The 19684-nt window shown below is 42.3% G+C and overlaps 1 protein-coding gene across 1 annotated transcript in view; it reads left to right on the plus strand.

Moving 5' to 3' along the window:
• TBK1 (TANK binding kinase 1) overlaps window positions 1–19684 on the plus strand; it is a 394952-nt gene that overhangs the window by 144331 nt on the left and 230937 nt on the right. Inside the window, exon 8 of the mRNA XM_069229127.1 lies at window positions 11712–11891. Coding sequence (XP_069085228.1) covers window positions 11712–11891 — 180 coding nt within the window. The remainder of the gene's footprint in view (window positions 1–11711; window positions 11892–19684) is intronic.

Raw genomic sequence — 19684 nt, forward strand, 5'->3', positions numbered from 1 at the left:
GCCCTACCAGTTGTATCTGTGGCCCAGTTTGCATCCCCTCAAAAATCACTGCTAGATATGCCTTTTCAAGAAATATGGAAATGGAAAATCTCATCTGCAAGTAACTCAAAGGGGGATATCTCCTGGAGTCCCAAATGAATGGGCAGACTGGGAGGAGAGTGGCATGAATAGCTGCTCTGAACTCCTCTGGCTATGTTGGCAATCGGGACATCCAAATCTCAACCTCTTCGTGACAAGAGAGAACAAGATACATTGGTAATTCGCCAGCAGACATAGGCAGCAGGAACCAAGGACCTAGAGATGCTTGAGGCTTGGTTTTGGGAAAAGCCAGGAGTTTATGGGTCTTCGGAATTTTGATTGTTGATTGATACAGTTTTCTTTACACTATATCCCAAAATGTGCATGTCTGCAGTGAAAAGCAACTACCACCTAGGTGCAAAGTAGAAATTATCAAGGTTAGGGCTTTTTTTGAAATGTCGTGTTTTTTTTAGGGCCCCTGTAGAATGATTCCCGTCAATTTAAATCAAGGACTTGTCTAGCCGCAATGTTTATTCTTTGTAATTTAGGAGTTGATTTTTTAGGGATTTTGGATTAGAGTCTGTAGGAAGTTGGCTCTGTATGTACTATTTCAAAGTAAGAAATAGTGTGCACAGAGTCCAAGGGTTCCCCTTAGAAGTAAGATAGTGGCAAAAAGAGATAATTCTAATGCTCTATTTTGTGGTAGTGTGGTCGAGCAGTAGGCTTATTAGAGGGTAGTGTTAAGTATGTGTTGTACACACACAGGCAATAAATGAGGAACACACACTCAAAGACTTATTCCAGACCAATAGGTTTTTATATTGGATAATATATTTTCTTAGTTTATTATAAGAACCGCAGGTTCAAGATTTTCAAATAATACTTCAAATGAAAGGTATTTCAGTTAGATACTCTAGGAACTTTGAATGGACACAATAGCATGTACAGTCTTTGTAAAAATGGCAATAAACTATTTTAAAAGTGGACACTGCAAAAATCAGCAGTTCCTGGGGGTGGGTAAGTAAAGGTTAGTTTTGCAGGTAAGTAAAACACTTGTCTCAAAGTTGGGGCATAGGTAGCCCACTGTTGGGGGTTCAAGGCAGCCCCACAGTTACCACACCAGCAGCTCAGGGCCGGTCAGGTGCAGAGGCCAAAGAGGTGCCCAAAACACATAGGTTTCAATGGAGAACAGGGGTGCCCCGGTTCCAGTCTGCCAGCAGGTAAGTACCCGCGTCCTCAGGGGGCAGACCAGGGGGGTTTTGTAGGGCACCTGGGGGGCACCTGTGGGGGGGGGGGACTGGGACGGACGACACAAGAAGGCACAGAAAGTACACCCTCAGTGGCACAGGGGCGGCCGGGTGCAGTGTGCAAAGCAGGCGCTGGGTTTCAGGTAGGAAACAATAGAGGGACCTGGGGGTCACTTCAACGATGCAGGCAGGCATGGGGGGTGGGGGGCTCCTCGGGGTAGCCACCACCTGGGCTAGGTAGGGGATCGCCTGGGGGTAACTCCTGCACTGGAGTTCGGTTCCTTCAGGTCCTGGGGGCTGCGGGTGCAGTGTTGGTTCCAGGTGTCTGGTCCCTTGTTACAGGCAGTCACAGTCAGGGGGAGCCTCTGGATTTCCTCTGCAGGCATCGCTGTGGGGGCACACGGGGGTCATCTCTGGCTACTCCGGGCTCGCAGTCGCGGGTAGTCCTCCCTGAAGTGTTGGTTTTCCGCAGGTCGAGCTGGGGTCGTCGGGTGCAAAGTGGAAAGTCTCACGCTTCCGGCGGGAAACGTGAAGTCTTTAAAGTTGTGTCTTTGTTGCAAGAAAGTTGCAGGTTGTTGAACAGGGCCGCTGTTCACGGGAGTTTCTTGGTCATTGGTTGCAGGGCAGTCCTCTGAGGCTTCAGAGGTCGCTGGTCCCTGTTGGATGCATCGCTGTTGCAGTTTTCTTCGAAGTTGGGAGACAGGCCGGTAGGGTTGGGGCCAAAGCAGTTGTCGTCTCCGTCTTCACTGCAGGGCTTCAGGTCAGCAGTCCTTCTTGTTAAGGTTGCAGGAATCTAGTTTCCTAGGTTCTGGGGAGCCCCTAAATACTGAATTTAGGGGGGTGTTTAGGTCTGGGAGGGCAGTAGCCAATGGCTACTGTCCTGGAGGGTGGCTACACCCTCTTTGTGCCTCCTCCCTGTGGGGAGGGGGGCACATCCCTAATTCTATTGGGGGAATCCTCCACTCACAAGATGGAGGATTTCTAAAAGTAAGGGTCACCTCCGCTCAGGACACCTTAGGGGCTGTCCTGACTGGTGGGTGACTCCTCCTTGTTTTTCTAATTATCTCCTCTAGCCTTGCCACCAAAAGTGGGGGTGGTGGCCGGAGGGGCGGGCATCTCCACTAGCTGGGATGCCCTGTGGTGCTGTAACAAAAGGGGTGAGCCTTTGAGGCTCACTGCCAGGTGTTACAGTTCCTGCAGGGGGAGGTGAGAAGCACCTCCACCCAGTACAGGCTTTGTTCCTGGCCACAGAGTGACAAAGGCACTCTCCCCATGTAGCCAGCAACATGTCTGGTGTGTGGCAGGCTGGCAGAAACTAGTCAGCCTACACTGGAAGTCCGGCATGTTTTCAGGGGGCATCTCTAAGATACCCTTTGGGTGTATTTTACAATAAATTGCACACTGGCATCAGTGTGCATTTATTGTGCTGAGAAGTTTGATACCAAACTTCCAAGTTTCAGTGTAGTCATTATGGAACTGTGGAGTTCGTGTTTGACAAACTCCCAGACCATATACTCTTATGGCTACCCTGCACTTACAATGTCTAAGGTTTTGCTTAGATACTGTAGGGGCATAGTGCTCATGCACATATGCCCTCACCTGTGGTACAGTGCACCCTGCCTTAGGGCTGTAAGGCCTGCTAGAGGGGTGACTTACCCATGCCACAGGCAGTGTGAGGTTGGCATGGCACTCGGAGGGGAGTGCCATGCCGACTTAGTCATTTTCTCCCCACTAGCACACACAAGCTGTGAGGCGGTGTGCATGTGCTGAGTGAGGGGTCCCCAGGCTCGCATAAGACATGCTGCAGCCCTTAGAGACCTTCCCTGGCATCAGGGGCCTTGGTACCACGGTTACCTGAGTGCCAGGGTTGTGCCATTTGTGGAGACAAAGGTACAGTTTAGGGAAAGAACACTGGTGCTGGGGCCTGGTTAGCAAGGTCCCAGCACACTTTCAAATCATAACTTAGCATCAGCAAAGGCAAAAAGTCAGGGGGTAACCATGCCAAGGAGACATTTCCTTACAGAGTCCTTTTGCACACTGTATGCTTGAATTAATCTCAGACACTGGTGTTTGTTCAGGTCACATCCCAGGCCATATGCAAATCAGTCTTGGTTATGCTCCGGTAGAAAAGCCAAGACTGAAATGCCTGTCCAGGTCCCCTCTAGGTCAAGTAGTAATAATACAACCACCCCATAGTTCTCGAGGGCATTATAAATAAGATCAGATTCTGTGTCTGATAGTCAATTGTTTTGTTTGATGAAGATTAATATTTGGGTTAAGGCTACATTATAGTGAGTTTTCCCAAGAATGGTCAATGAGCTATTCATTAGTGATTCCACAGGTTAGAGTGCTAGAGCCCCTGTTTCATTATAACAGGTTCATTATATAACATTTACAGGTCGTCTTAGAATTAACAAGTTGACAGGGAGGAGTTGATGATCTTTCTTGCCAGGACTCAAGCAGAATTTATTTGGAAATGTTTGGCGAGCAAGGACTTGCAGGATTACCTGTTACTTTTGTGGCTTTAATTATATTCAAGATTTCTTTTTCTTTTTGTTTGAATGACCACAATTGGGTTTAGACCTCAAAGTAGACTTGTTTGAGGGCAGTGAAGAATGAAGATGTTGCTTATTTTTTTAGAGAAAGTTTGCTTTGAAATTAGAAACTTTCTCTATGACTAGGTTTGCTAAGCTATCACGTTTTATGCTTATTATGGTGCTGGTAGACTTGTGGAATTCATTGATAATTTATTGGTTTAAAAAGTGTTTGAAGTACACCAATAAAAGTTGCATACTCATGCTGCATAGTGACAGTAAGCTAACAAGCCTGGAAGATGTAAAAGCCAAGTTCCAAGGCTTTTTCCGAACCTGTTTAGGGGCTTGAAGGATCCTAAAATGAATAGAGTTCCACCATTTTGTCACCACATAGGAGAAAGGATAATTATCTTTCTGGGTCTCTTGAACAGTGGTTAGGCTATGTCTCAGATACAGAGGACCACTCTCAGTCTGAGCACGAAAGGTCAGACGCAGAGCTTTAAGTAGCACCTGTTTTCGAATTTGGAAGCCAGTGCAGATCTTGCAATAGAAAAGCCACTGATTAACAAGCGGTAGATCTGAGATTAGTGTGTGCCACTGCATTTTGCACAGTCTGAAGATGATTAACAAAAATGTTAGGCAGCCATAAATAGTTTCCTTAATCCAACTGTGAGATGATTAAAGATTGGATTACCATTCTTCTGGCCGAATCTGGGAGAGCAAAGACAAATTTCTGAAGTATTTTGGGGTGGCAAAACTTGTGGAGGTCTCCAGTTAACCTGGGTGGAGAAAGAAAAGTGATGATCGAAAACAGTCCAGATGTTCTTAGTCACTGTGGAAGCTAGAAGAATGGTACCAAGTTAAGCAAGTCACCAAACATCAGACCAAACAGAAGCTTGGCCACCAAAAAGCTGAACCTCAGTGTTGTCTCTAAAAGCTTTAAACAGTTGGTACGCATCCGCCCAGCAGATGCTGATGTGGAATAATAGACGCGCTTCTGAGTAGAGATAATGGTGTCTGAGTGCAGCATTGAAATTTAGGTGTTGTTTGTATAGGACATTGCCTCGACACCAAAGGGTCTAATTAGCATTGCAAATAGGGAAACATAAAGGTTAAACAGCGTGGGACTCAGTGAGGAGTCCTGAGAGATTTCAAACTTAATTCTCTTCCCCTCAGAGCAATATGGAGGCATCAAAATAGACTTGTGGTAAAGAAAGATTTCAGCGAGTTCAAAGCAGGGCAGCACATACCTATTTCAAATAGCTGGCCAATTAAAATAGAGTACCAAATGCCCTGGAGAGATCTAACAGGATTAAGGCAGTAGAGCCTCTTTGATCTAAGAGGATAAGAAGATCATCCTTCACAGCAGGTGTCACTCCCTCAGTGCTGTGTAAAGGTCTAAAGCCTGACTGAGAGGCGTCAGGAGAGAATGACTTTCTGCAAAAGAAGAAAGTTGGATATTGTCCTCCCTTTCTAGGATCTTAGCAGGAAGGGGCTACAGGGAAAGAGGGTGATGCCTGCTAACGGCTTTGGGATCAGAGCCTTGGCTCATAAGCAGGGGGAGCACACTAGCATATTTTCAGTTAGCTGGAACCTCTGGAGAAAAGAGAGAGGTTAAGCAAATCACACAGCACCAGTGTGATTAATTCTGAGCCTTAATGACAGATTTTGAGGTGACAAAGGATATAGCGGTGACCCAGATTTGGTAGAAGACCATAAGGAAGAGCTTGCCTGAGATGTGATAGAAGCAAAGGTGTGACAAGGAGGACTAGATTTTTTTCTTGAAAGAAGCTATGTGCTAGCAGAATCCAGAAAAGGTTGAATGTCAAAGTTGTTACAAAGCATCTGAGGGGCATTAACAGTCATATTACCTGTTTTTCAGCCTAAACGTAAGTTTAACAATCAAAACTTTTTCCTTAGCTAAATTTTTAGCCAGTTCAGTTTTAGATGTGAAGTATAAGGTATGGGAATGCCAGATAAACATACGCCAGTCTTTTAGAAAATTCAAAGCAGTAATTTTTTAATTTTTTGTAATGGTTTTTCTCCACACTCCCTCAGGATTTTTACGTTTTTTTCTAACTCCTCTAACCTGTTCTGAGAACCACAAGCCAGAAAGGGATTTCCTACTTCAGCTAAAGGTTCTAAAGGAAGCAGGTTGAACTAAGGCACAGGAAATCCAATAATAAGGTTCTGCTGCCAGTGTTATAGCAGAAGGGTCTTTATAATATGAGACTACCGAGGAGAGCCAGGACAGGGCTCTGGAAATGAATTATGAGTTACCCTAGACTAGGCCATTCTGGTGTATGTGGTCTGTTGGGTTGCTGAAGACCGAGAGTGAGGGGAAAATAATATGAAAAAGTAATGCCTAAATGGTCTGAGCACAAGAGAGGAAGTGGCAAAGTTATAGTAATCTTGCTGTTAGTATAAGCAAAGATGGGTTCAAATAAAGGACCCACATTAGGGGTAGGAGAAGAAACCATTTGGGGCAGACATAAAACTTTCAGTGAGTCTGTTAATAATGATACATGATAAATAATGATAGTCTATTGCCTCGAATTGGAAATTAATATCCATTGGGATAGTAAAATTGTTAAGAGAAAGATTCTGGCACTTGGGCATGATCTGGGCACAAAAGGGCTTTTTTTCAGCATGCCTTCTGCATGTTTGCACTGCAACACCATTTATGTAGCAAAAAGAAGGCTTGCACGTTATAAGAGAATAAAATGCAACTGAAATCTCCAAAATTATGCCTGATGAACAGCCCTACCCCCAGTATGAGGATAGAAGAAGGTATGTCAGTGATAATAAAAAAGGACTAATGGCGGCAGCCTCAAGGAGAAAACAAGGTTTTTGCAGTCACAACCCAAAGCAAGAATGACTGAGCAAATTACCACCAAGTCACATTCCCAGGGTCTAGTAAATATCATTATATTAGAGACTTCGTAAGATTAGCTTGCCATGGGAAGGCTCATTGAGAAAAGAATGATGTTATGATTGCTCCTGTAGTGAGAATGTTTCAGTGATTGATGTAAAATGTATTGATGCAGTTGTAGTCCTAAGGGTGTCGCACGCCTAATGGATGTGAGCAGTGACCAGTTAGTGGAGGGCAAGTACTTTAGTGCTTCAGAGATGAGTGGAGGTGTGGCATTGTGCTTGTTTGCCAAACCAGAAGTTGTGCTCCCCTAGTATACACCTGTTCTTGTGATCCACAATAGTGGCAGGTGTTGAGTCCAGAAAGACTTGTGCAAAAGTAGCATTGTGAAAGGGTTCTTCAATATATTAGATAAAAATAGGCCAAGATCGTCGCTGAAGGGGGGGGCTTAGGACTAGCATTGATTTGCATTTCAAGACAGTTAAATCTGTGATATTGAGTGTAAGCAGTGTCGTTTTGCAGGTTTTTTTTTTACCACTGCTAGTCCTATGCCAGTCATCGTATAAAGTTGATTTCTGAAGAAGGTTAGATGTCCGTAAGTTATTGTGTCATGCAGCACCCTCATCTTTGTCAAGCCAGGTTTCAGCTTGGATCTGCTATTAGGGTGTACACATGTTTTTTATTTTTGCTTAGGGATCTTGTTTGATCAGCATTCATGATAGGTAGTGGTTATGATTTTGTAGGGTTTAGGTTTGTGGTTGTTTAAGTACTGTCAAGGTTGGCCTTCCTGCAAAGGGAAAGATATTTGCCTCATTATTTGCAATTTGTGTAGGGTTCCTTTACTGCCTATCCGTAAGTATGTCTGTTGCAAATGTCTTTGATTGATACTAGTGCATTGCCATGGTAGGTGATACACAAATAGGTTTTGCATGACTTTACGTACCCATTGTACTGTCGGCTATAGTTTAAGTTGTTGTTGAGGTTTCAGCTCTAGCATGACAGGTGATCCATCGCATGGTTCATCCAATTGCTTCAGTAGACCAATTGGTGACATCACTGGGTTTAGTGTTGGGAGAGAGCTAAGCTCCAGGAGTGCTATAAAATTAGTGGTTAGACTGGATTGCGAGATAAGCTAGTGGCAGAATGTTGGTATGAAAAGATGGACGAGTATGAATGGATAGGAAGAGAGAGAGAAGAGTGTGCAGATATGAGTAGGATAAAAATATTTGGCTCTGTGATGTATATTGTGGTTCGGGACCTGTATGAGAGAAGGTTGAGGGTGGTAATTAAATGTGGATTGTTTTTTAAAAATTGCCCCTGTGCCGGACCTAGCTGTCCTTGCGCTTTTGTGAATGTCAAGAATTGACCACTCAGATATGTTGCTCATTCGCTTTCACACATTAACTTTCCATTGCATCACATCCTTATCAACAGCTGCACTTGCAATATTGGTCATACGTGTTCGTGCCATGTTAAGGGTGCACATTATTTATGATTATGCTTAAACAAATGAGTGTCTGGTTCTTTCCCAAGAAATACGTGATACCTATTTACTGAAAGGTAATAAAAGAAATGTTACCAGGCAGATGACTTATTGAGATTGAATTCATTTTGTGTGATTGCAGTGTAGTATTTCCATACATCGTGACTTTTTCCCACAATTTCTGCAGTATCTCCAATTAGTGCGTTCTATTTTATTATGAAAAAATGTGTAGGAATACAAATAAAACTTTAAATCTAAAAAGCATTATTGTTTGGTTGCAGCTTGCACCTATTGCAGTTTGTCATGTATGAGCATAGTGTGAGCTAGAACTAGTGATCATCAATATTTAGATAATGCTACAGCAGATGTCATCTTGGGAATATTGATAGCTAGGAGTGGTCTGCAATGTTTAAATAGATCTGAATAAAACAGCAACTACTTTTCTCAATTCTATGTACATTCATTCTGACATTCATATATCTCTTATCTTCCAAACCATGCATTGAGATTGGTCATTTAGACATAAAGTTGAAAAATATATCTTTTAAGAACAATTTTAAAATGTGTACGAACAAGAGCTATGATAATGGTGAGTAAAGAGTGAAATTCAGAAGTATGCTTTGGCCTGCCAAAGACCTGTCTTAGAATATGTATGTCTATATGTTAAGGTGTTGGTGTGCCACAGTTTCAATTATTCATTTAGGTGCCATCCCAGTGTTACTGAGAGCAATTCTTGGTTGGTTTTCATACCAACCCAGTTTTATAAATTTTGGTCTTGAATGTTATATCCCATGCAGATTAATCAGCATTTTAAACTTTCCTGAATTGCATACTGTCTAAGACAAGGTAATGCTTCATTCTGTTCTTTTTCAGAAAGTGTCCATACCACCTTTACCACTTCTTGCTGAGCCTTACTAGGATATTTGCTGTGTTGCTGTCAATATTCTGTATATCCCCGCAGGTACTTTAAGTGCCAGTTTCTCCCCCTCACTTGCATCAGCAATCCATCCTGGAATCTCAGTGTTTTTCAGTCATTTTGCTAGGGCAAGCCTCGCTTATAGATACCTAAAGGATTTTCCCTAGATCTTTTAAAACACTAGAATTGCTATAACGCATTTTAGCGCATCTCCTGTCCATAAACCAGTCACCCTCATAATCCTCCCCTTCTTCCCAACATGTTCAGCACAGTGCGGACTTCAATGCTTGTATAACTGTTCCGGTCCATTTGGGAGCATTTGTTCCCCCTCCACTTTGTTTGTTAGATATGATTCATTGTCGGTTCTAATGGTCAGGCACACATAGTAGCTTGTGTGTCTAAAGCCTTAAGAGCGTACTAATTTGGTTTAGAATACAAATCTTTGACTTGCTGTTAGGTTGCTTAGTATTCAGACTGTACCTGTGGGGTTCAGTGTTCAGTTTATAAACCAGGGAACTCTTCTATTGCTAATGCTTCATGCCTTCCCTAAATGTAGTCTGAGATACTTCTAGATTTGTGGCAAGAACCCAATCTACACTTGGTTATTGCTATACATAAGTATCAAACCCTTTCTTTTGTTGTCACGTTTATCTAGTGGGAATGCCAACGTGTGCTATTTGATTCTAAACCGGAATGAGTGCAGTATTCTTTCATATTGTCCCACATTCTAGGGAATGTGAATTGGAGTGAAGGAATTCCTACCATCAGCAGAATGCCATCTGCATTTATTGAGGTCATGTTTTCTGAACTCTTTGCTCATTTGAACCAGTGGGCCTCTTAAGCACTATAGGATGCCAATGGGAACTCCAGCGGTGACTTTGGACAGGGCTAAATTCTTGATGAAGCCAGGCATCCTCAGATCTCTGGGCGAGGTTCTACAGCTGCAACTTGCTTCTTTGCAGCGAGAAAGCTTGCCAGTGGTAATTTTGCAAGATGCTGCTTGGCAACACCCAATGTTTCCTTTTTGATAGTTGCCCCTATTTGGAACTTCAGAATTATTTCTGGGTCTGGACCTGTCAGTTTTTTTTTTTTTTTACTGGAGATGTTACACCAGTTAATCACTTTCTGGACTTTCCCTTCCATTGTTCTCAATTTGATTTTGAAAAATGTTGTGTTTTGCATCCCTGACTGTCTCTGAGGCACTTGCAGCATCTTCCTTGTACCATTTATGTGCTTATTTTCAGCAAAACACTTGAATGTCATTCTGTATTGCGGACCTTTAGTAGACTTCCATGATCTGAAGTAGCATTGTTCAAAATTCTGTCTGATACCCAGATATACCACATTTTTTGGGTCTTACTTTCCCATTCCCTCATTTTCGCTATCCTGGTCACTTTCTCTTGCTAGTGTACTAAAGCAAATCTACTGATGCTTACTTTTCAGAAATGTAGAACTGTCAACTTGTTCTTTTCGGTTTCTGCAAAACTTGTTTGGAACTTTGTCTTTTCAATTCTTCGGTGCATGTCACACCACTTTTCTGTAGGAAGAACCTGAAAACATTGTTGTTTCTTTATATATGCTGCTTTGTAGTTATTGTTGCCATAGTTTGCAAAGTCCTTTGACACCATAACATTGACTTAGCTTTATCCGTAACATATAAAACAGTCAACTGTTCAGACATTGCACACCGTGGCATTAATGTCCTCATAATAATATTCCTCTTAATATTAGTCATCATATCCAGGCTGTTTTGAAAGAGAACTGAAATGCTTCTGAGGATTGATGACCATCAAAAAATGCACCTTGTGGTTCCTTTTTATGTTAAGGGCATCAATAGGAGATAACTGGAATTAGATTTTTTTAGGTATGATGGTTGGGTCATTTTAATTTGGACCTTTGATAGATTGTTGTTAGTAGGTTAGAGTTGTGTAAGGATATGTTTTATGTATCTTTAATCAAATACGTAATACTGATAGTTGATCCCTTTTATGTCAAATCAGTATTCATCTATTTTAGATAATTTCTTACGTTTTAAATAACAGTTACATAATTTCTATTTCATGCATTCATGCTATACTTTGGTTAATGTTCATAGGAGACAAATTGTAATAAATATGTAATTACAAAATTAAAAAATAAAGTGATTCACATTAATCATATCTGAGGTCATGGTCTAAGATACATACTAGACAGAAGAGATAAGTCATTGTGTCTTTTTAGAATTTTCTGAAGTAAGTCTCATCTCAAGGCAATAGGAGAGAGATAGGCAGTCCTTGACATTCGAGCATTGGGAGTGCAGGGATTGACCCTAAAATGTTTGTACTTTGATGTACAAAGCAAGACCAACTTTGTGAGGAAGTCATCAGCATAGTCATGTAACACTCGAACTAGACAGTATTAGGAGTTCAGTCCTCATCTGACTGGTACAGAGCAGTTCGGCCTGAGGAGTAAACCTTAGCAGTCGAGGATATATGGATTCATCACCATTGAAACAGGGATATCAAAATGATAATTTATTTTACTAAGCACATTGACATCCAACATAGTACCTCTGTTTAGGTGTTTGAAAACATATGGTATCAGCTAACATTCTGCATTCTTTCAAAGTAACTGTTTGCTTTTCCTTCTTCCTGTGTTCTAGGGGCTTGCAGAATTTACTGACACCAGTTCTTGCAAACATTCTTGAAGCTGATCAGGATAAGTGCTGGGGGTTCGACACATTTTTTACAGAAACTAGTGATATTCTACATCGAATAATAATCCATGTGTTTTCGCTGCAACAAATGACACTGCATAATATCTTTATCCACCGATCTGAAGAGTAAGTGCCTTTTGGTATTATTTTTGGTAGTTTGTGCTATTTTCACAGCATGAGGTAATATCCAGAATCTTCTCGTAAGTGCCATTCTATTACATAATATGAATTTGAAGATTTTCTGCATGTTAAACTACGTTTTGTATTTTTGTGTCCTAAATGGGTCCCTTGTACACCACATATGTAATGGTATATTAAAATAAAAAATAATGGATTAACAGTTCAGATAGAACAAAAGTAATGCAGGAATCGTTACAAAGAGAGAACGTTTATTAAGGGATGGTGTGGGGTAATTTCACCTCATTACTGCAAAGTTGTAAAAAGTACATGCTTAACACACTTGAAATGAAAATGCTTTAAAAGGTTAGTCGTAGAGAACAGTCTTTAGCACCCTGACAAAAGGCAAAACACCTGCTGCTGTTACCCTGAAATAATACACAGAAGAAAGTTATTTCCTCTAAGTGCATGTGCAGGAAAGCCTGGACATAGTCTGTAACAAGACGTTAAGCAACTAAGGGGTTTGCAGTTGTCTGTGCAGTGCTTATGGGCACCTTCCTACCCTGCTCAGACCATCCTACGCAGTTAGCAGTCCAGTTCGTCTAGCATCTGCTAGTTTTCGGGAAGATATACTTGTCTAAATCAAGCTTTTACAGCAGGACCAAGATTAAGAAGGGTGAGACAGGAAATGAGCCAAAAAAAGAAATAGTGTTCAAGGAATAGCACAGTGAACTATGATCCATAAACAGATGGGTCTTAAGTGTGATTGTGAACTTACTATGGTGAGGTTTTTAAAATATAGCCATCTTCCTTAAATCCTTTGTACTTTTGCTGGGGATTGGCCAGCTGAACTAAATTGTCTGATAGATTCCTGTAAGGGTGTCACTTGGTGGCCAGTCGAGCTGTGAGAGTGTCTCTTGGTGGACAAACATATAAGCGCAGCCCTTGGGCGCTGGTGTCTGCCTTACCAACAACAAAATATATATCAAAATTCAACAGTGTGCCAAGGAAATGTCACCCCTAAGACCACGGGCTTTACGCTAATCTGCGATTGCAGGAAGCAGATGTCAGTCATGGATCTGCATGGTGTTTTCCTGCGGTGTCTAGGCTTCTATCATGACTTGAAGACATGCAACAAATGCTCCCTTATGTCCCCAAAGGTAATCAGCGAGCAGAAAACAAAATGCTTTTGCAGAACCTAAAAAGCAGAGCAGATCACACTGATCAGCTCTTCCTATAGGTCCCAGGGTCCCAGTGCATAGGTATATGCACCACCTCCCGTTCAAGCAGCAAATCACCAGGTAAGTCAAAATCCAAGTTGCGCCATACCACAAGAAAACCAAATGGATCTCATCTCTGTCTTGCCACTCCTGTGCAGGAGAGTAGCTGCACAGTCAACACTGCAAACATTCAACTCAGCAGTTCTCGTCTGACTCAGAGCCCATCCCAAGGATGTCCCTGACCCTCGAGTTTCCCCTTGCATCATCGACCCTGCAGAAATTAGATACCTTCAAGGAAGTCATGCCGCAGATTTTTAAGGTGATGCAGGTCTCCTCTAGACCACCTTGGGGGCCCTGTGTTGTGTGTCTGCCAGTGGGACTTACACCAGTGCCAGCTTAGCCCACTGGGCCTCCTCCCACCTTCCTGCTCGTGCCAGTCCATGCTTCACAGGCATTGGTGGCCACAACGGTCCTAACCATTCTGACTCTGACCTAGTCTGCAGTGGCGCCCACTCCTGGTCCTGTTTTGCTATCGATTTAGATTCAGAGCCAATGTTGGGCCACGAAGTCCATGTCTGCCTACAAGATAATTGAACTTCCAACCTTGGAGGTTGATGCTTAGGTTTTTTCCTTTGCACTCTTACTGCCTGAGTTCCTGTTTGAATCAGATTCAAGTGCAGTCCGAGGGCCTCAGAATGTTCCACGATGAGGAGATGGGGAGAGAGTTGCATCCCAGAATGAATTGTCTAGCCACAAAAGTAGACTCACAAGACTTTTTTTTACAGCACAAATCTGTGGTAAAGGCTGAGGAATCTTTAAATTATGTTTGACTTTCGCATGCTCATTCTCTGTTCTTACAGTTCAGGTACAAGACCCTACCAATTGCTGTTCCCACTTAATTGTGGGACCCTGTAAAGACTGGCCGCACTCGGTGCTCCTGAATGAAACAGAACATTTGTTGTTTTTTCCCGAAAATATGCTGAACCCAGAGCTAGGTGGATTGTACAGCTATGTTGCCTTTTGGGCCTAACAAATCAAATACATGCCCTTAGGATGTGCAAAATCAATTCCTTGAATATAACTGTGCTAGCTGTATCCTCTGCGCATCTTGGCTGATTACACTATTTATTAGCTCAGTCTTAAATATTTTAAGTGTACTGGGACCACTTAAATAGGCTTTCTGGCAACTTTTATCATTTTTAAATGTTTTATTCCCTTATTTGTGGAAATTGCTGGGTTTTATCTATTTACCTTGACCACTTTTTACTGCCTTTATATCATGTGTGTCTGATGTCTGTTTTTATGTCTTGATTATGAAATTATATTTTCGATCTGTCAGTTAACTTTGAAACAGTCTAGTATGCAAATTGGGCCATGTTCGTGATGTGAGCCCACTCCTCGGCCGCTCCACTTTTTTAGTGTTTCTAATTTGGTATTTATTCTAGAAATTGAAAATATGTGGCACGAAGCAGCCACCAAAAGAACAATGCGCATTTTGGTAAATACTCATATTTATCCGCAGATGTATCAGTGCTCTTCCTTCGTCCAACTCTTTGACTGGACTCTGGTAGCTCTTAAAAAGGTCCCAAGTTAAATTCAGCTCTTTGTAATCTCCAATCTGTCACTGTTGATTCATGTCTGTGTATGCAGAAGAATTCAAAGTAAACTGACATCAGCCTGCAGAGCTGGTGCAGGTGTGCAACTCCATGCCGTACCTTCCAGGGGTGGTGTGAGGCTAGTGCAAAGTCTGATGAGGCCAGAGCAATTGTTTGAGCACCAACCAGATCTAGTCTCGTGCCTTGGGGTATTCTACATATGAAGAATTGTAATTAGAGTATTCATCATAAAGAACGTTACCATAGATGAGTTACTTGTTCTTCTAGAGCCTTCAGCATCTGTGGTAAGAAAAAGCTGTATGAGGATGCCCCCCCACGCGTGATGCCACACCACAATCCCAAGTAGTTTAAACTTTGCCAAATGATTTTGGCTAAAACCTTGAATAACTGGAAAGGTTGACTACTTCGGTGGCTCCAAAAGGAGAACACTTGTGACTTGGCTTAATCTCTCAAATAATCTATTCATAGTGACCACCTAAGGGGTGTCTTGAGGGGGTATTGCAACCCCGCAAGGCGTATTTTGACAGGAGTACTCAATCTGAGTTAGGAGAACGTCCTTATAAGGCCTCATAAAACTCTGACAGGAAGCTATGCTTCCAGTGTTATATTTCGAGTCACATAAAAAGGAAAATATTTACATCAGAATCTGCCATGACCATTGTGAGCATCAGTCTCCAACCTGTCTACATTCAAGTTACTTTTATGCTGCTTAACACATTGTCTCCTTCACCATCGACTGAATCTGGCATTGCAGTTGACAATAACATCATCACCTCCAGCAACAACATCAGTGACCACAAAGCCTAGGTCAAATGGAGGCCAACTGTTGAGGGTACCACAGTCGAAGACACTATCGTTTTTGACACCACAAAAACAATCAGTGTCTTTCTCTCCAGCTCCTGTAAAACACACCATGGCTCCTGAAGGTACTCAACCAGGGAAAGTCCTGCAACACTTGCCTTCAGACATTTTAGATACTGAAGGAGAGTTACAGACTGAAGGATTCTTCAAAGTAGCCACCAGAACAACGCAGAAGCATGTTAAGTGCAAGAATTGATGAGGAGGATATGAGGAAAAAACATAAAGGGTACTATCATGAAGAAAAGGAATGCCACTGGGACCTGCTGCCATCCTCATAATGATCAACATTTGCCAAATTATGTCCTATTGTCTGGCTCCACCAATCCTCAAGGGTACCTGTTACTCTTATTATTAATGACCTCTATAAAACAATGCAAGGCTACTATTGTTGCTTTCCACCAGTACCAAAACACCTGGACAAAGCATCACAGCCAATTCTGCATCATCCTCAGTAGGTGCCATTACAGCCAGCTCCACCACAAACTCCTCGGACAGTTCATTCTTTCCTGGGACTCTTCACCACCCTCCCCTCCCACCCCCCAAAACCACCTCCACCGGTGAGTCAGTGCTCACATATAGCAACAGATTTCTCAGACGACAGTGATATGGGCATCCAGAGATTGAAAAACACGAATGGAACTGTGTAACATCTGCAACTGGTGCATGCAGACTCCTCGTCTGATGGCATCCCCCCTCCTTTTAGTCTTTTATAGGGAGAGTATCAGAGGGATTTTGTGTAACCGTAACAGACATTGAGACAGATCTCTTTATCTATCTCAAAGATGCATTCAGGTAATTAGGCTAATCGGTTCCTATAATAGACTGCATTTAGAAAGATGGAATGAAAATTCTACCAAAGCCCCCCCCCTCTGTGTCAGCCATATACCCGGACTTGATACAAAGTACAGGGCCCCTGATAACACACCTGTATGCTTCACTTGGCAACCAAAGGTGGGTTATATGGTAAATAAGCCACACAGCACAGTTCTAGGACAGGTTCTCCACATAAGGAAGATGAAAAATTGACAATTTTGGTACAAGAGCTTCTATTGTGCTTCTGCATCCATTAAAACTGCCACCTCCCTGGTTATAGCTGGCTACTGGGATGGCCAGATGTGGGCGGACATGATCCTGTATGTCAAACATCTTCTGTACATTCCGAAAGGAGCAGCTCTGGTTATTCTTTGAGAGATGGAAAAGGCCTCAACTGCCAAAGTTGATGGGCTCATAGTTTGGGCTGACTCTGGTTGTAGACCTACGTCAGCCGTGGTTCTTAGACAGTGTTCAAGATATGCAATTTGAAGGTGAACATCTTTTCGGAAGCAGGCAGTGGCATCGGTCATTCTGTGGGAGTGCGTCAGTATCTATTGCAGGTGCTGTTTCATAGAGCAAGGGGATTAGTCATGCCATAGAGGCAGCTACCCGGCCATATTGCCCACCACAGCAGCAAGCTCCACAGACCCCATACTACAGGGAGTAGTACTATGCTCCTTCATCAGCCCAAACTCCTTATTCCAGACAGCAACCGATGAAGTCCTCTGGCCAAGGCTCACAACATGATTCTTCTCCTGAAGTGACTTCCATCTGACCTTGGCTGCATCCAGTACCTGTTCCCCCAGGTCTGATGGGTGGGGCAATCTCTGCCTTTCGTTTTCAATAGTAAGACATTACATCCGATCAGTATCAGTGCTTTTGGATCTGGCAGGGAATGGGTATTTTCTTGAGTTTTGTCAGATGCTTTTTCAGTTTCCACTGTGGAAGACCACCCACTTCCAGTCTCAGCTTTTGTAATCAGGGATACTGTCCATGCTTCACAGAGAAGCCTTAGAAACCTTTATCAGCTCCCATTGTTGAAAACTGTTATACTTAAGAGTTTTCCTGTGGAAGAAGCAGCTGGGAAAAATGTGCCTCATTCTAGATCGTCAGCAAACAAACACATATGAGAAAACACTTTCACAATAGAAACCCTACAGAAAGTTTTTCAATGACAGGATGCCTGATTCCTTATAACCATTCACCACAAGCATCAACAGTACCTAAGATTTGAAGTAGCTGGCCGCAACTACTAATTTTACGTGGTGTCCTTTGGCATCAAGTTGGTGCCAAGCATATTTAAAAAGTGTGCATGAATACCTCCAGCATTCCATTGATTTCATGTTGAAGGTTGTGAACGCAGCCTGTGCAAGAGAAATTAGATGCCCAAAGGATCCAGGTGTCTGTCTGGATCTGTCAACGACTGTTGAGTAAAGTACAGAATCCATGAAACCTTGACATGGTGGGTGAATCAAAGAAACCCTAAAATAAGGCTTTCACTTTTAACATCAGCTGAATCAATCTGTATTGACAGTGAATACATCCCAAGAAAGCTGTGGATTGTACTTTCGTGAAAAAGTAGTAAGGAGCCAGCGGTCGAACCAGAAAGGCCTTTTCATTAATGTTCAGGGGCTCGGGGTTACATAAGATGAAGATTCGCCAGTAATAGTAAGGATGGACAGTACATCCACAAGCGGGGTGACACATTGTCAGGGGCAGCACAACTCCTTTAGGATTGGGTGATAGTGCACAGAATGAATCTGAGCAAGGAATACCTGCCAGGAGACATCTCCAAATGTTCAGATGCCCTCAGTAGAACAATGAGTATTTACCACACGTGGGAACTAAATTAGGATCTGACAATCATATCCTTCCGATAATGGTGTGACCCAGCATTAGATCTGTTTGCGACACCACTGAACAAGAAATACCAGTACCTCCCCAGCAGGAACTGCCATCTGAGGTCGAGCGATGATGTACTTTCAATCTCATAGTTCAAGTACTTTGGTTACACCTTTCCACAACTTCCTCTCATCCAAAGTGTTAACAGCAAAGTCAAGAGGGGGGCTGATGGCTCATCTACCTTTTGTGTGGAAGTTTCTCTATTGCATACCTATAGGGTTGCACCGTGGCAGTCTCACCACACATTAACAAAACACTTGGATGCAGACTTCTAGAGAATCAGCCATCTGTCCAGCAGTTTAGCACCATCTTTTAGTTAAGGCAAGCTTCTTGTTTCTGTATCTACTCACACATGTATAATAAATTGAATAATGTTGCTGTAATGTTGTTTGCAATGGATATGTATAGTATACTGAATATTGCATGATGTTCTTTTTCAAGCATCTGAATCCGTGAAAGATCCAGTGCTGGAGAAGAAGCAAATTACTTGCCTGTAATTCCAGTTCTGCTGCAGTGGTATCTTTTATAGACTCACTTGTGATCCTCGCACAATAAGAGGCTTTTCTGTTTGTATCCTTTCACACTAGTACCATAGAAACCTTGAAATAAGAAATCATCTTGGGATAAGGAAGTTCGTTGCACTCTCACTTCATTATCTGAAGTCCTGTTTTTTTCTAATGAAGTGAGTGTACTGATAAAGTTGTTTATTTTTCCCAATGAATTTTTGTACTACTTGTGGATGTTATTCCTGGCTCACTTAGCAGGAGTGAGTCAAGCAAGTTGAAACTATGAAAGATGCCAATGCTGAAGAACTTTAGTTACATGTAAGTAACTATTTTCTTTTGGAAGTTCCACTCCCTAGAATTTACTAACAAAAAGGACTCTCTTGTGTGACTTAATGTTTGGATACTTCACTGAAAATAAATAAAATCCAGAGAATCAAATCGATTTTCAAACCACTTTGCAGTATATTGCTGTGTTTGTTTATGCACCTTATCTAGTATGGATAGATTACAAGTCCAACAAGCAGTGGCAAAACCAATAGGTCCCACTTTTCTAATACAAGCGCCAGTGCTGTGGCAATGCTGATTCGTAAAGCATTGCTTTGAAACGGAAAAATAGTAATACTGGAGGAAATGCAAACATATATTAAGGTAGCTCCGCTGTCCTCCGAATGCAGTACATTCTGTCATTATAATTAGCATGATTTATTTTTCGAATACTTTCCACTCAAGAAACTCTGAAAATAATGTAAAAAAAACCATAAGTATCAGAATTTAAAGGGAAATGCTCGCCAAGGCCTGAATTATTTTCCATAGAATTCGCTTTCACTCTGCACCAGCTTGGAAGAAGTTAAGCCTATGTTTTAATAATTTGTATAGTTTCCACC

The sequence above is a fragment of the Pleurodeles waltl genome, chromosome 4_1, assembly GCF_031143425.1.
Source record: "Pleurodeles waltl isolate 20211129_DDA chromosome 4_1, aPleWal1.hap1.20221129, whole genome shotgun sequence".
Taxonomy (NCBI): domain Eukaryota; kingdom Metazoa; phylum Chordata; class Amphibia; order Caudata; family Salamandridae; genus Pleurodeles; species Pleurodeles waltl.